Source organism: Gavialis gangeticus, unplaced genomic scaffold (assembly GCF_001723915.1).
Source record: "Gavialis gangeticus isolate Ggan-Ray unplaced genomic scaffold, GavGan_comp1, whole genome shotgun sequence".
NCBI classification, from domain to species: Eukaryota; Metazoa; Chordata; order Crocodylia; family Gavialidae; genus Gavialis; species Gavialis gangeticus.
Window position 1 is genome coordinate 23,438,872 of NW_017728993.1, and position 17,535 is coordinate 23,456,406.

A 17,535-nucleotide genomic window follows, 5' to 3' on the forward strand; every position below is an offset into this window, starting at 1 on the left:
GATGGCCAACCCTAGATGCACCAGAATCACTTGGATTGCAGGAGAGTTACTCTGCATGTGTGCAGGGCTGCGACAGATGAGGCATCATCCTGCCAGTCCAGAGCTGTCTTGGATCTGGTGCTAACTCCACTTACCCTCGCTGTCAATGGACACTTGGTCCTTCAAGCTGGGGGATCAAAGGCAGCTGAGGGTGTCGCTCCCTTGGGTGCTGTAGGCTACAGAAGCTGTTATGACATAACCACGTGACCCTCAAGAGCCATCTAGGATTGAGCCACCCCTTGATTTCAGAGTTTCTGGGTGCGTCTACACATTCAATGAATGCACTTGAGGTTATGCACATTAAATCTAGTACCTCCATTGTGAGGTACTAGGAGAATGGGCATTAGCGTATTTTAATGCTCACTAACTAAAGAGCATGTTTTTTTCTAATGCTTTAATGTGCATGAAAACAGGCACATTAAAGTGCACATGTAGATGTGCCTTCTCGGATGCAAAATAAGTTCCATCTACTACACTTGCATCAACCAAAGGCCCTAGAAAGGTAAGACCCATACAGTGCCAGACAGGATAAAGTGAAGCTGGAGTGACCTCTCCACGCTGCAAAGGCCTGGAGGTGCTGGGTCATCTGCACCCCGGTATACGGACGACCCAGTGCACACCAGTGTCCTCCTCTCAGCCTTGCTGGTTAAATCCAAAGGAAAATTAGGTGCTGAACGAGCTTGGCTGCAGGAGCTGCCAAAACAAGGGAGATCATTCACTTGCCTGTCTGCACTGAGAGTAGCTGCCAACTGGGATTAAAGAGCAGTCTACCCCATTAGGGAGAAGACTTCAGTCCCATAACCTTTGGGTGGCATTTCCTGTGCCAGGTGTAATACGTGTATTCCTCTCTAAGGTGCTGTTCTGGCCAAAGCCTAGATTTGCCACGTTATTTAACTGCCACTTAGCACATGACATTATGAGCACTGGTAGTATTGTCTACTGTAAATTATGGTAGCAGGCAAACCTGCCCTGACCTGCGCCAGCCCTAGATTGTCCCTATAATGCAGTGTGATGGCTTTACCTTCTGCCCTGCACAGCGGGGAGGGGTAAAAGGCTGTCTCCTGTATTATGTACAAAGTCAGACCAAACCCTTATGGTGGCTCCTTAAAATATGTGACGAGAGTACAGATGCTGGTCTAGATGAACTGTGGATTTGGCATGTTGGGAATATACTGGTGTGAAAATGAAGTAATAGAGTTGTGAATCAAGTGTGCATGAGTGTGAGAGAGAGAAACCTAGAGTATGCATGTGATGGGCATTTTAGAATCACAGAAATGAGGGTTGAAGGGAGCTCAGGAGTCGCATCTAGTCCAACCCCTGCTCCAAGCAGAACCAGCCCCAACTGCATCACCCCAGACAAGGCTTTGTCTACCCGGGTCTTAAACACCTTGAAGGATGGAGACTCCAGTGCTTCTCCACCCTCCTAGTGAGAGAGTTTTTCCAAATATCCAACTTCAACTTCCCTTGCTGCAACTTGAGCCCATCGCTCCTTGTTTTAACATCTGCCCCCACTGAGAACCAGCCCAGCTCCATCCTCTTTGCAGCCCCCCTGCAGGGATGTGAAGGCTGCTATTTTAGCAAAGTGCAAATTTCAATGCAGCCTTAAATACGGAGCCACAGTGTTCAGTAGCACCTTGTGTGTGCAGTGAATATGCTGCTGTTTAGGTAACTATTTCAATGTGCACGTTTATCAGGATAGAGCTTTTATAGGGCTGTGCAAAGCAGCGGAGAGAGCTCCCATAATGCTGTACTAGTTAAGTTAAAGCAGGGGTATCCAACTCATCTGGCCCTGCAAGCTGGGTGAGTGGTGAGGGGCTGGTCTGTGGGTCAGATCAGGCCCGTGGACCCCTCCCCTCCACGTGCCTGATCCAGCGCACGCAGCACCCGCCGGGGCCAGTCTGCAACGTCCTGGGACCCAGTCCTAGTGGGCAGCGTGTATCCGAGGCACCGCACACAGGGCCAGTCTGGTGTAGCGTGTACATCAATGGGGCAACGCCGGACTATGGGGCTTTCCGAGTTGGATCCAGCCTGCAGGCCGTACGTTTGACACCCCCTGTTAATAGCAATTTAGATTATGCCTGCTTAACCGTTGTGAGAATCATCCAGTCTTTCCTTTCTCCATTGAATTGTCCAAGTTGTGCGAAGGAAGCCCTTTCAGGCTGCGCTGACTCAAACTTCCTGCTTCACGTGAAATCAATGGGGCCTGGGGGTCGCGTGAAGCAGGTGCTTTCACTGCTTCGCCGGATCGGGGCCCCGCACTGTCTATTCTCAGACGTGGCTGTAACTGGCTGTGTTCGGAGGTCCGCGAGCGGTGAAGAGCCAGCTGGTATCAGCAGGATGTGCCTTGAAAATGTGACAGCAATGCAGGAAAACCCACGATAAGGCCCATTCTTCCTAGTGCAGCAGTTCCTGGTGTTGCCTGGGAAAGTTTTGTCTGCTTCAGCTTAAAACCCGTTGGCCTCTCTTCTGAAAACCCCCACTCACACCCCTGCTCCCGGTGGCTTTGTCCTGTGCTGCTTGACAGGGAAGGGTCATGCCGCTGGTGTGGCCTGGAGCTGATGGTTGGCAGGAGAGGGCTAGGGCTGAAGTGAGGCACAAGCCATTTGCTCACCCTTCAGGCCAGAGCTGAACGTCACTCCGAAGACCAGACTACGCTTCGTGGAGCGGGGCAATTCTTACAGGAGCTAATGAGATTTGCATCAGCAGCTCAGATAGGGGGGAGCGGGGTGAGCCCTCCCAGGCTGTATTGGCTGCTACCTTGTGCAACTGCTAGGGCATATTTGGGACCGGTCTCTGGCTGCAGGGATTTGAGTTTCCTGCTGGCTCAGGTACTGCAAGAGCCACCTGTTCAGATTCGTAGATCATAAGGCTGGAAGGGGCCTTGGAAGATCATCGGGTCCAGCCCCCTGCATCAAGGAGGAAAGACAACTGGGGTCAAGTGCCCCCAGCAAGGTGTCCATCCAGTCTCCTCTTGAAGATTTCCAAGGTGGGGGGGTCATCCAGAATGAAGAGAGGAACCAAAAAACCTCCTGTTATCCCTCAAGAACCATTGGAAAGAGGCAGGTGGCCCCATTTCATAATGTGTAGGCAAAAAATACGCATCGTGTACAAGCGCCCTTCACGTGCGATGGCACCTGGTTCGCAGAGAGCCGAGCTATCTCGGGTACGGCCAGCCACAGCGCAAAGCACGGTGCAAGCAGCAAAACCCACTGGAGGATCTGGGTGATCCTCAGGGCTGCTAGCTTGTACTGAGATGCAGGCTGCTTGCAAGGCTCTGATATAAGCTGCATTGAAATACCTTTGCAGCATGGACGTAGCCACAGCCCCAAGAGGAAACCCCTCTCCTTTGAGTTTTAGCAATATTTGTAATAGGCTGTTGCTGCATGCTGTTAAGGAGCTGCGGTGCTATACGCCCCAGAGGTGCCATGCTTTATTCTAGTGAGCAAAGTAGTTCTTGGATACCTTGCAAAGGTGGTTGTAAAGGCCCTGTGTGAATATACAGGGCTGCTCATATTGAGGCTATAGCCCAGAAAATAGGTTGGACTTGGGTTCTTGTCCGTTCTGCATGTTACTTTGGGCAAGTGGCTTCTCCTGTGTGGGTGTCTCTCTCCCCTCCATCCAGGAAGAGCACAGACCAACTGCAGATGCTTCCTCAGCCTGACAAAGGGTATTTCTACCCGAAAGCTTGCAAAGAAGATTTTTTTCCAATTATTTGAGTTGGTTTAATAAAAGATATCAGATTTACCCAAAGAACCTAGTCTGCCGACGTCCTTAGACCGACATGGCTACAATCTATACCTCTCTTCCCTCCTGACCTTTCTCTACCTTATCTATAGTGTGCAAGCCATTCTGGGACTCTGGCTTCCTATGTATACGTGCAGCGCCTTGCACAGTGGGGCCCTCGTCACAGCCATTAGCATGATTTGCATTGGGTGCTGGGTAGACATGCACAGTGTCTTTGAGTGGGTCCCTGTAAAGTCTGCAGAGCTCCTTTGGAGAATCAAAAACCGGGCTGGGATTTTCAGTTCAGCTTTCCAGGAGAATAAATGGGATCTGCTTCCATGCTGGGGAGTTGAATTAAGTTTGGTGCATGGAGAGCCCTCCACATTGCTCTCCCTGGGTTGATGACAACCCCGTGCCCTCTCCTCAGCACCCTCAACCCTCCCTCAGCAGAGACAGAGCTAATGTCAGGACCGATACGGGACTAATCTAAAATGCATTTAGCTTATCCCTCCCAATGCAGGTGGAACGAAACCACTGCGCCACTGTTGTGTTTCTGCTTTGCATATGGAGGGGGCTGTTTCTTTTTATGTCCCTTTGTTACACTCAGCTGGTGCCTCCCTTGGGACCTCTTTCTGCATCAGATTGGGGCCTAAAGAACTTCTTCTTTTTTTATTTTTACAATAACAAATACCACCCCCGCCCTCGCTACACATCATTAATAGTCCTGTGTGAACCACTGGCCATCTGCATTCACAGCAGACCCGCAGGGGAACCGCCTGCCAGCTACAGGGGTAGGTCAGAAGACCTATTTTTATGAGCTGAAAAGCTCTTGGGGGGGTGGAAACATCGGTGTTGCCCAAAAAAGGAAATCGACACTAAGCTGCTTCAGTTGTGATTGGACGGGGAGTTTGGGCGGATGTTGGGGGCTGCTGGGAAGACCCGGTTCGAGGCAAGTGTTTTTTTGCTTCAGAGCAACAGCTGTTTAAATGCCCTGGAGATACCGGTGTGATCGGAGCCTTGTTCGGTAACAGATCATGGCACGGTTCAGAGGATAGCGGCTTAGCATCCCACGAGAAATGTTTTGGTTTATACATGCAGCGCATTCTGGGAGGCTGTGCTTGGTAGCACCAGTATCGTATCTTGCAATCTGGGTTTGCGGGATTTGCAGATTTACATTGAGATTAGGGACTCCCTCTTGCAAGGCACAAAAACTGCACACAGTCCCTTTCATCTAAATCTTAACTAAGGAGGTAATATTATACCCATTTTGCAGATGGGGCAGGTAAGGAACAGAGAAGGGATCGCAGGACTTGTCCCAGGCCACCAAGAGAAACTATGGCAGAACCAGGACATGAACCCAGTTCATTTTTTTCCCAGTCCTGGTCTTTAGAAACAAAGTTGTCCGTCCTCTTGAACGTGCTACCAGTTTCTCACGAGCAGCCCCAGCAACGAGGTCCCGGTACAGCTGGCTTGCTATATAACTGATCTATCCATTTGCCTTTCAGAAACCTGCAGCATTGCTCACGATGAAACTTCTGGCCTAGGAGAGATTTTCTCTGGGGGTCAAGCTGCTGTGCTTTGAAACCTGGCTGTCTTCACTCCAAATGGCTTTGTGCCTCAAGCAAGTGTTCAACAAGGACAAGACCTTTCGTCCCCGGAAGAAATTTGAGCCTGGCACGCAGCGGTTTGAGCTGTATAAGAAAGCCCAGGCTTCTCTCAAGTCTGGGCTGGACTTGAAGGCCGTGGTCCAGCTACCACCAGGGGAGAACATCAATGACTGGATCGCGGTGCACGTGGTTGACTTCTTCAACAGGATCAACCTCATCTATGGGACCATGTCCGAATTCTGCACTGAGAAGACCTGTCCCATCATGTCCGGTGGGCTCAAGTACGAGTACAGGTGGCAAGATGATAACAAATACAAGAAGCCGACCAAACTGTCGGCACCCCAGTACATGTGCAAGCTGATGGACTGGATCGAGACACTCATTAACAATGAGGACATTTTTCCTACCAGGATAGGTAAGCAGGCTACAGTAAACTATTGGCAGGTCCTATATCTACTTGCGTGTTGCATGCACCCCTTCCCCAAAAATCAGCCCTACAAAGTTGCGATGCATATCTTAGGTTGGGAATTTAATTTTCTTCCCTGGAATAGAAGCAGGGAGACACTGCTGCAAGATGGCTGCCGTGCTTGCATCTTGGCACCTTTCAGGGTCAGAGTGACAGTGTTAACCCTTTCACAGCCACATTTGTGTAGTCAGGGTCACCTGTGATCAGTATTTAGCTATGACTGGAAAGATTTTTTTTTTTGGTCTTCATTCATCCTTTTCAAAACAAGGTCCACATCTTATTTGGGGGTATATGATATGCAAGATAATACTTAAAGCAGGGGTTCCAGATGTGCAGCCTGAGGGCTCCTTGTGATCCACAGCCTTTGTATTCGGTTATTTGTCTCAAGTGATCAGAGAGAATTTGTGTAAGTGTTGACCTATGATGAACCAAGCAATGATCCTCCTCGTTAGAGCTTGGTTATATGTTAGGTTGAGCAAAAATGGGATTGCATTGCAGGTTCACTTGGTGGTGTGGCTCCTTACATCACCTACCACCCTTCAAGTGGCCTTCCAGGAACCGAAATGTGGGAACTGGTGGTTTAAGACCCAATAAAGATATTATTGTGATCATATATTGTAGGCAATGGAATTTCATCCAGGGATTCCCACATCCTGCCCTGACAAGGCATGGGACTTTTTTAGCCAATGATTCAGACTTGATTTCAAGCTGATGAATGATGGAGAATCTACCACATCCTAGTAATCTCCTTCCATGCATAATTATTCTTCCTCTTTAAAAATAACTGCCTCAGAATAATTGGAAAGGCAAGGGAAAATTAGCTGATTGCAGCATAAAGCCGCTGTAATGAAGTGGTGCTAGCTTGTGGAATTATATTTTTTCCTAAACTTGGGCCTTTGTGGAGGTGGGAGAAGTCCTAGAGCCAGGCAGGCTGTGTGGACAGGTGCATCTCAGGCTTCCTGCAAACTCTTCTACAGACGCACCTTGCTCTTGACCTATGTTGTATCTGATACTCCTCGTCCTAATGATGGTGGGAACAGCCAGCGAGGTGGTCTTCTTAAATCACCACCAAGGGAATTAGGACTTGGCACACCAGAAATACACGCTCTTACCACCTTAGCCAGGATTTGAAACCTGGCTTCTAGAAGCCAGACACAGCTGAATTACTCAGTGCTGTTGCTTAACCTTCAGATTTAATGCTACACGGGCTAGTCAGGTTCTTCTGCATTCTTTGAGGAGCTGAGCATTCAGGGATGATATTGTGCTCTGTGATGGGTATCGGTGAACCACCCTGCTCTCTGAAGCACTATTACTATCCATTTAGTTTCCTAAGAGGTTGCTCTCATTGTTTTCAGTGTTTTTACGAAGGACTGGGACTCTATAAATAAACTTCCCCCTAGATAGCAATCTCTCCTCTCATTTGGTTTATATGCCACCAAGCCTCTCTGTCTCTCTTGGAAATGTTTTCTTTTCAGATGAAAGAGAGCTCTTCAGTTGGTGTGAAGTGGCATAGCTCCTCATCTCCTCTGGTCTGTTTCCAAGGCTAGGGACAAAAATTACACACAAACCCGTAAGAGTGATTGGAAACCAGTTCAAATCTGTAACACAACATAAGTTCAGTGCACATAAACTGCTTGCAGAATGGCCGAAACCGGTTTAAGATAAACCTGGATGGTTGTAGTATCAGATTTAACTGATTTAAGTTTATTGAACTTCTGTCCTTGATCCCCCTCCAGATTCAAGTTAACTCACAGTCCCCCAAGATGCTTTGCATCTCCCCTACAAACCCCGCTTGTTGGGTGGGCAGGCTAGCCTTGGCCCAAGCAGTCTGCTCCAGCTGAGCAGGGAGGTGTACTCTAGCACCCCCTGGCTTCTGGCCTGGGCCACTGCAGGCAAGTGGCTGCATTTCCAGAATCAGAAGTGAATGTCTGTTCACTTGCTTACTGGTTCAATCTATGCAGCTTAAACTAACCTGTGAAGATTAAATTGATTCAGCCTTGGGCTTTTTGACTCTGTACTTAGCCCAAATGACTTGTATGAATTAGGATTCCATTAATTCCAAAAGATGATTTTTGCATACCTTAGGGATATATCTGTGTTACCCACACAGGCTGGCTCCTCAGTCTGTCTTGATAACCAGACCCAAGATAAGTTAATGCAGTGCAGTGAGTGCAGACTCACATTGCACACACAGGTAGTGGTTGCATCCTTGACTCTGTGCTACCACAGCATTCAGGTGTGTTCTGGTGTGCTGTGTCGGACACTGCATGGCCTTCTTGGAGAACTTGGAAGGAAAGACTTGATTGGAGGCTTACTGGAGAGGACAAGGTTAAATGACAAAGTGGTTTCTAGCCTGGGTCACTTCTTGCTGTAAGAGGAAAGGCAGATCATGAGAAGATCATGGAGTATTGTGGGATAGCATTGGAGGACTGCCTTGGGTTGATGGTTGTACCAGAGCACTGCTGTCATATAGAATCATAGAAATGAGGTTTGGAAGGGACCTCAGGAGGTCATTTAGTCCAACCCCCTGCTCCAAGCAGGACCAGCCCCAACTACATCATCCCAGCCAAGGTTTTGTCTAGCTGGGTCTTAAAACATCTCCAAGGATGGAGAGTCCACCACCTCTCTGGGTAGCCTGTTCCAGTGCTTCACCAGCTTCCTGGTGAGAGAGTTTCTTCCTAACACATCTGTGTTGGGTCCAGCACAATGAGGTACATGCTCTTCATCCTAACGTGGGACTGCTCATGGGCTGTAACTCGGGGTCTTTGCGCCGAGCAGGGAAGGATGCAGAATTCCCAGGAGCCAAAACAAAGATGCAAGGAGAGAACTGCAAGTGTTTTAAGCAAAGCTTTCTATAATTGGCTTCCTAGCTTCATCCCCAGGGACACAACCCAAATCCAGACTAAACACAGTTACACCCTGATCTTACAGGTGATGGAAAGAAATACATTAACCTTGGCTGTAAGTTGGGTAGCACTGAGAGCACCTTTGCAGAGGTGCCTGCAGGAGATGATGGAATGAGTGGATATTGACTGTTGCCGTAGGACAAAGGTATTAATTGCCCTCTTCTTGTGCTGGCCCACAGGTGCTTGCATGAGCCACCACTGAGACTTTCCAAAGCAGGTACTGTAATGCATCCTCCTCAATAAGCGGCTTGGTTAACAGAGGTTCTGAGTAACCAGAGCTGCTAACAGCATAAGGATCTACTGCTTTGCTTTTGGAAGATCAGAGCTCTTGAGTACTTAAATACAGATTAAAGTGCCTAAGTTTTAGCCAATATCCTAACCTGAGATCGAAAGTTGCTTGATAACTTCAAGATCTAGCTTTTTTGTTGACTGCCACCCATCACTGGGGCATCTGTGCTCCTCCTTCAAATCAGGAAGGGCAGTGAAGTTTTTTTTTTACATTTCATGGCATCTCTGATGCATAAGGAAGAATCCTTTCTGGGGGTCCACGTTTTGCATGGTGGTAGAAGTGGTCTCTCTGTTGGTTTTGGTTTCAGTTCTGTGGCGAGGAGGATTGAGTTGGATAAAAAGATGTCAGTGCATCAGTGCAGGTGCTACAGTGGGGTCTCATGTCCAGAAAGTCTTCCTCATGACAGCCAACCCAGAACCGGTCTGTTGTATCTTCAAGCCATATCGTGAGCAGAGCTCTTATTAAGCCCACATTAATGATGCATTTGCTGTGTTGATGTGTCCTGAATCCTAGTCAAGGCTCCTTATTCTGGGGTCCTGCAACTTCTGCTTGGACAAGAGCAGGTCAGTTAGCAAGAAGGAGGTCCAGGCTCCTTGGATGAAGACTCCAAGAGCTATGGAGACTCCATCGTGGCCCTAAACTGCTCCAATGAATAACTACCCTCCTGGTTAGCATTTGCACCTCATGCTTAGTTGGAATTAATCTATCTAACTTCAGGTTCTAACTACCAGACCTCATTACTCTGTCTCCCTGATGGATTAAAGAGCTGTCGATGATCAGAAATCTCTTCTCCATGTGGGCACCTCAAGGTTATTGTCAAGTTGCCTCTTAATCTTCTTGGCTGCATCCAGACGAGCGTGACTGTGCGGTATGTGGAGCCGCAGACACGTCCGCCGTGTCACATACCGCACATTCAGCTGTTCTGTATGCTGCAGGAGAGCAGCTCGAGGAGGTTTGTTGGCCCGTGGATATCCAGGGGTCAAAAAAAACCTGTGCAAAAAAAAAAAAGCAGAGCAACAGCATACGCCGTTCAGAACCAGAGCCTGGCCGGCTGGAGCCACGCTTTGGCAGGATTGCTGCTGTTGCAGCCCCTGGGAGGCCCCCAGGTAAGGCTGCTGGGGCTAATGCAGTGCTTGTCCCAGCCTCTCCTACCCCACCTGGGGTAACTTGCCATGTGCCAGAGGGCACGTGGCATGGGTGTTCCCCAGGGAAAACTGGCGGTGGTACAAGGTGTGCCATCACTAGTTGTTTCTGGGATACCAAATGTCCTTACTCACGTAGACTCGGCCACTGGTTCGGGTCAGCATCTTCCAGTCGTGGTGATGCTGGCACACCACATACAGGTCATACCCGCGCCCTAGTGATAACTGATATTTGTTCAGTTTCATATTCATTTGTTCAATATGTGTTCATGTAAGGATCCTGAACTCTCCACTACTGCACTTCACTGGGAGCTCACTGACTTGGTTATTGGCCATCAGTTCCAGGTACTTTTCAAAGTTGCCTCATTCATTCCCCTGTGTTTTGACCTTTTTGAGAGGAGCTGATTCCCCCCACCCGCTTTCTGTTTGGAAATGGAGACATTTTTCACTTTCATTTCTTTATTTTTTTTTTAAATGACAATTTTTTGTGCTAAAAATATTCGGGTTTTCCTTCTCCCCTTCCCTCGCGGTTTCCATAGCCAGGAGAAGCCAGATAATGGATTCTTACACAACACTGACACGTCGCATAAGTCTTTCATAGCGCTACCGTCAGGTGGCAAAATCCTCACTTAATTCCTTATCAAATGAGGATTTTGCAAGATCCTTGTCTAAGCCCTTTACTGACTGGAGGGGATTTGCCCTGGTTTCTGAGTCCCTCTTCTGTATATGGGTGTTGTCTGTCTTCTCTCATGATGCAATGTTGCCGTGTCCTGTGGACTTCTCCAAGGGCAAACAGCTTCCTATGCTTTCTGGCAGGGGCTGACAGATCCCTGACAAACAATCTGTTCTGGGAAACGTCGATTGTTGCTCGGATTTACTAACATTGTTTGAGGTTAACCTCAACTTTCCTCATTTGTCCCAAAATCACAAGCCCATGGACAGGGCACAGTTCAGGAAGACGAGACAACCGCCCGCATTGACAGACGGTGCAAGAGACTCGATACGCCGTGAACCCATTCACCCTGCACACCCGACACGGAGAGCAGCTCAGCCTGGACTGAGGAGAAGAGACCCCGTAAGCAGGGTTGGCCTCCTTCTCCAGTGCAGCTCCTTATATGAAAGCCTGTCAGATGTACTTTCCCAGATGCATTTGAGCATGGCCTGGAAGATGTACATACTTTACTATTATTTCATTATTTTTAAGTGGTATTATTTCATGATTATTTAGTATTATTATTAAGTTGGCTAAGTTCTAACCAACTTAAATGCTTACCGTGGTTTCTAATGCATGCAGTATTCTCAAGTATTGCGGTATCGCTGAGTGCTGTTTGGCAGATTTTCATAGATTTCATAGACAGAAGGGCTGGAAGGGACCTTGAGGATCATCAAGTCCAGCCTCCTGCCCCAGTAAAGTCCAGTAAAGTCTTTCTTTTGCTAGCATTGCTGCAGAGGTAGAGGTATGACTTTTTCCTCCCCTGCATTGTACAACTTTAAAATGGAGGCCAAGTTTTAGTCCCGTAGCAGAAGAGCAATGAGCTATAGCGATAGACTGGGGCACAGGTGCTATCTGCGTTTATATTGTGGGTTATACTATGAGAATCATTTCAGGAAAAATTGCACTGGTACCCCAAATAATTTTCCTAGTTCAAACCCTAGCTGTAGACCAGGGGAGCCACGTCCAAAAAGGCAGTCAGGAAACTAACTCCTACTTAGGGGTCCAGCTCCTGCTGGAGACCAGAAACCTTTGGGCATGCAGGTGCTTAAGAAGGCCCTGGGCACACAAATACCTTTCTGGATCTCTGGAGATTGAAAAATCATAGCAAGCCCATAAGTTTGGGCAGGGAAACTAATGAGCTTTATTTATGCTCTTGAGATTCAAGCAAACATCAAAAGGAGATTTTGTTTCTCTCTCATATAATGCACTTTCCCAAAGAGCACAATTACATTAAAAAGTAAAACCCTCTCAGACTTCTTTGCATGATAACGGAAAAATCATAGCAATCTTTGACCGCAGCGTGTTGTTGATGTTTTCTCAGCTGGCTGCTTTTGCAAAAAGTTTTCTTTCAACTTTTTTTCATCTCTTTCCAAAATTGACACCAAGTAAAGTTTGCAGCTGCTCTTATACAATTAATTATAAGTAGTGTTTTTTTTGTAAACACATTTATAAAAAGGGACAATTCAATTAACAGTAAGCTGACAAAATCCAGGATTTAAATATAATAATAATTTCCTCTGTAACAATCAATGATTTTTTTTATTTTTGTTTTACTATTTCATGGTACTGATTAATAATTCATTTAGCTGGCCCCAGTCTTATATAGGCAAAGTAGTTCTGGCAAGAGAGATACAAGACATATTAGACTGCCATTCCCTTAATTATGAGTGCTTTCAGATTTCTCTTGTTTTAATGTCTTTTTTTTGCGCTGCCCCACATGGTTCCCTTCTGTTTTGAGGCGATCAGTGTAGCGTGCAGAAAACATATTGTCTAAGCATTGAAGCCCAACTGTGGGTTTCAAGCAAAGCATCTAAACAAAGCTAAAATTGAGATGCTGAATCAGTGCCCAGCTATGAATTGCTCCTCATCCCATTCTCCTGGCCATCTCCCAACTAGGGAAATTTATATTCTAACCAACTTAAATCCTTAGTGTGGTTTTTAATGCATGCTAAAAACCTCGAGTATTGTGGTATTGCTGAGCGCCATTCAGCAGATGCTCTCTTCCATCTCAGACAGGACTTCTCAGTGGCAGGACGAATGATTTTTCTAGATGTAGATTGTCCCATTAGTTGAGTAGGACAAAAACTTGAGGACAGCAGCCACTATAATTGATTGACCATTCATAGAATAATAGGAAATGAGGGTTGGAAAGAAGCTCCAGAGGTCACATCTAGTCCAACCCTCTGCTCCAAGCAGGACTAGCCCCAACTACATCATCCCAGACAAGGCTTGGTCTACCTGGGTCTTCAAAACCTCCAAAGATGGAGAGTCCACTGCCTCTCTGGGGAGCCTGGTCCAGCGTTTTACTACCTTCCTAGTGAGAGAGTTTTTCCTAATATCCAACCTCAACTTACCTTGCTGCAACTTGACTGTTGATACTCTTACTTGGCTGGGAGGAAACCTTGGCACATTATTAAATGAGAGGAGTTATTTTTAATTATGCCCCTTATTCAAAGTGAATCCTGTGGAATAGGACTGCGGCAATACCAGAGCGTATCGTTTTAGTTGTCATGCAGCATCCCTTCTTCACGGTCCCTTTCAGGAGGCTTATTCTGTATCTTGACTGGGGTTAATCTGAATTTTAGAACCATGATATTTCTTTGTGCTGGAAACTATGACTGTCTATAATAACCAGCTGTCAATATGTATATTGTCATTATGCTTACAGGACTGTGCTGGCTAGACAGTGCGTGGGCAGTGAGAAACAGCCCCCAGCCCTAAAATATCTAATATTCTCATATAGACAAGATGGGGGGAAAATCATTCTTGCAGTTTAAGAGATTCGGCTTCCAGCTTAGAGGCAAAGTGCCTTAAAGCACTTCATCATGGCAGAGCCCAGGTCTCTTGAGCCCCATGTTTTGACCTGCAAAACCATGCTTCCTCTCAGTTTGTCTTTCTCTACCTGAGGAAAAAGATGTGTGTTTTAATAACATTTTCATTGCCCTCTGTTGGGCTGTCTCCAACTTGTCCACATCCTTTCTGTAGTGGGGGCCACGACTGGACACAGGACTCCAGATGTGGCCTCCCCAGTGCTGAATAGAGGGGAAGAATTGCTGCCCTTGATCTAACGGCAACACTCCCACCGATGCAGCCCAGGATGCCAGTAGCTTTCTTGGCAACACGGGCACGCTGCTGGCTCATATTCAGCATGTTGTCCACTGTCACCCCCAGGTCCTTTTCTGCAGAGCTTCTGCTTAGCCAGTTGGTCCCAAGCTTGTACCGGTGCATGGGATTGCTCCATCCTAAGCGCAGGACTTTGCACTTTGTCCTTGTTGAACCTCATGAGATTCCTTTTGGCCAAATCCTCCAATTTGTCGAGGTCTCTCTGAATCCTAGCCCTACCGTCCAGTGTATCTACTACTCCCCACAGCTTGGTGTCATCTGCAAACTTGGTGCAGGTGCACTGTGCCATCTTCCAGGTGAAGATATTGAACAAAATTAGTCCCAGGGCCGACCCCTGGGACACTCTACTTGAGACATTGAGCCATTGATTATTACCCTCTGAGCCTGATGATCCAGCCTGTCTTCTTTCCACCTTACAGTTCATTTATCCAGCCCGTACTTCCTTAGCTTGCCTGCAAGAACATTGTGGGAGACTGTATCAGAAGCCTTGCTAAAGTCAAGGTCCACCACATCCACTGGTTTTCCTACATCCCCAGAGACAGTCATGTCATCATAGAGGGCAATCAGGTTGGTCAGGCAGGACTTGCCCTTGGTCAACCCATGCTGACTGCTCCTAATCACCTTCTCCTCCAAATGCTTAGAAATGGATTCCTTGAGGACCTGCTCCATGATTTCTCCAGGGACTGGTCTATAGTTCCCTGGATCCTCCTTCCCTTTCTTAAAGATGGGCACTAGATTTGCCCTTTTCCAGTCATCCAGGACCTTTCCCAATCATCATGAGCTTTCAGAGATGATGGCCAGCAGCTCTGCAATCACATCTGCCAACCCCTGCAGCACCCTCAGCTGCTTTCTACATCCCCATCATGGGCTGACTTTTGGCTCAAGGGGTACAATTGCTGTAATTGCTAGGGAAAGGGAACAAGAAACAAGGAGAGAAGGAGCGATGGCTTCCCTTCAAGGGTTCTCCAAGATAGGTAACCATTCGTGGGGACCCTGTGTAACCCCACAAGAGAAGAGGGAGGTTTATTCCCCTCTAATGGATGGTCGGCATAAGAGGATTGAATCACATGCTGCTACGTTGCCTACGGGCTTGAAGCATCACTCAACACAGTGGATCCATGCAGATTTTTGACCAGCTGGTGACCTGGCCTATTTAGCTCTTTTTAATTTCTCCTTGCAGATCCCTCCCACCTGCCCCCCAGTCATTTTCTGCTGCTTTTCTTGGTGTTTCTGACACTGGATTCATGGCACTTCAATGACTCTGTGTCTCTGGGTGGTAAAACTATCCCCAGGCATTCAGACCAGAAGGCTCCTCTTCTAAGAAGGATGGAGTGAGAGGGCGACTCATGTAGCTGTTCAGGTCCCTGGTTGTAGCAGAAGCCCATGACAAGTCCTGCTCCACTGTCAGGTCAGATATTGGTCACTGTTTTAGGGGCAGCTCAGATGAGAGCCACGAGAGAAAGCATTGCAAATGCATGGCAGTGGTATTTAAGGAGATATTGGTCATTGTTTTAGGGGCAGCTCAGATGAGAGCCATGAGAGAAAGCATTGCAGATGCATGACAGTGGTATTTAAGGAGATATTGGTCATTGTTTTAGGGGAAGCTCAGGCAAGAGCCAAGAGACGAAGCATTGCAAGTGCATGGGAATGATATTTAAGGAGCTCTGCAAGATTAAATGCAGCAGGGCATAACATGAGCTGGTATTTTGTTGCAGCTGGGGATAGGAGAGGGGATGGCAGGTTGTTGTGCATTCAAGAAGATCTGACTCCAAATCTCTTCACCAGGAGAGGAAGAAAATATGAAGCTGGCGCCTGCTGCTTTGTAATTTGTCACCGTTTGAAGTTCAGCGTCTTGCTCTGCGCTGGAGGCTGTTATGACTTAGCTGGGTGGAGGCAGCAGGATGGTAAAAAGCCTTGAGGGCTTTGGAAATTTGCAGTGGCTTATAAAGAGAGGACAGATGGCTTATCAGATTTCCACCATGCTTCCTGCCCAGAGGAAGGTCTTCATTCATCTCACCGGCCCCCCACGCTGAACAGATCCTGTGGACCCAACCTGGGCTGTTTGCTTCCTTGCTTTTAAACACTGGGCTGTGGCCTGTGTTAAGATCTGAATATGGGCAAAATGGGGAAGTCTGTTTTCCTGCAGTGGAAATCTGCCTCTGGTGCAATTGTCAGGGGGGACAAGCTGAGACTATAGTCCAATGTCCATGCGCCGGGTCATTTCCTGGTCACAGTCGTGTCAGGAAGGAATTATGACTTCCCATTCCCCTAGACAATTGTTCCACACTCATTGTGTTTTCTCCTCCCCTTCCCCATTCATCTGAAGCGAGCTGCCAGAAGACCAGACGTCACGGATCAGTCTAACAAAACCTGAGTTCTGCCAACATCTCTCTCTAGCGTGGCATGTGGCTGATCAGATTTGAGGTGGATGCTTAGCAAAAAAAAAAAATCAAATGCCGTTTGCAGCTGTATTATCAGAGCATTGCATGCAAGGCACAGCAGCTGATAATACCACTCTACTCGGTATTGCTTGAGCCACAGCTGGCATATTGTTTGCAGTTTTGGACGCTGCCTTTAAAGAAGGAGGTAGAGAAGCTGGAGAGGATTCAGAGACAATAGACAGATGACAACACACTTGGGAGCTATATGAGGATGCAGTAGGGCGAGTTTGGAGGAAAAAAAATGAAGAGGAGAGACATGATTGCAGCGTTCGGAGGTTTGAAAGCGACTCTAAAGAAAAAGGAGAAACAAGGTTCTCCCTGCTTTAGTATGCCAGACGCTAAGCGATGGAGCAAAGCAGATTCCAAGCAACATTTCCTTGCTAAGGATGGTAGGGGCATGAAACAAACTGTCTGGGGAAGTTGTGGGAATCTCCTTCCTTGGGCAGTTTTCAAGAAGGCTTTGGATGGAGGCATCTGCCTGGGATGGATCAGGAACAGGCATCTGTGCAGGGAGGTTGGACTAGATAACCCATGAGGTCCCCTCCAGCCCTGTGATGCAAATGGCAGCCGTGCAGCTGGCTGCTAGACCCAAGTGATGGTAGATATGGGTGGAGGAGAAGACATCCACGCTCCTGCCCACCCAAATATGAACACACACACACACACACACACACACACACACACACACACACACACGTGTCTGAGTGGAGATTGAAGGGCAGTTACTTGTTAAATGTAAGTGCATCTTTTGCCGAATGTGGTCATACTGATCTGCCTCGTGCTGTCATGTCTAGTGTAAAGCCCCTTTCCCGTTCTCTATACCAGGGTACTCAACCCTTGACTGAAGGGCCCGATCTGGCCTGTGGATCCATGTCATGTGGCCTGTGGGACTCCCTGCAGGTCCCAAAATTGGAGAACGGGGGAGCAATAGCAGTGTGAATTGTTCCTACCCTGCTGCCAAATCTCCAGACCCGTGGGAAGCCCTGTGGGCTGGGTGGTGTGGCTCTGGGTGCTAGATCGGGTGTGTGGGACCAGAGTGGCACAGGTCCCAATCTGGGTGTGTGCAGTTGTTTGAGGCCATATC

At 47.7% G+C, this 17,535-nt stretch overlaps 1 protein-coding gene across 2 annotated transcripts in view; it reads left to right on the forward strand.

The window, feature by feature from the left end:
• Positions 1-17,535, forward strand: part of MOB3C (MOB kinase activator 3C) — an 86,591-nt gene that overhangs the window by 22,264 nt on the left and 46,792 nt on the right. The window contains exons 2-3 of one of the 2 annotated variants that reach the window (XM_019501362.1): positions 5,268-5,784; positions 8,921-9,991. In XM_019501362.1, the coding sequence (XP_019356907.1) occupies positions 5,367-5,784; positions 8,921-8,943 (441 nt within the window). In that variant the 5' untranslated portion in view covers positions 5,268-5,366 and the 3' untranslated portion in view covers positions 8,944-9,991. Of the gene's footprint in view, positions 1-5,267; positions 5,785-8,920; positions 9,992-17,535 lie in introns of those variants that run through there. The other variant, XM_019501361.1, reaches the window with a different exon arrangement.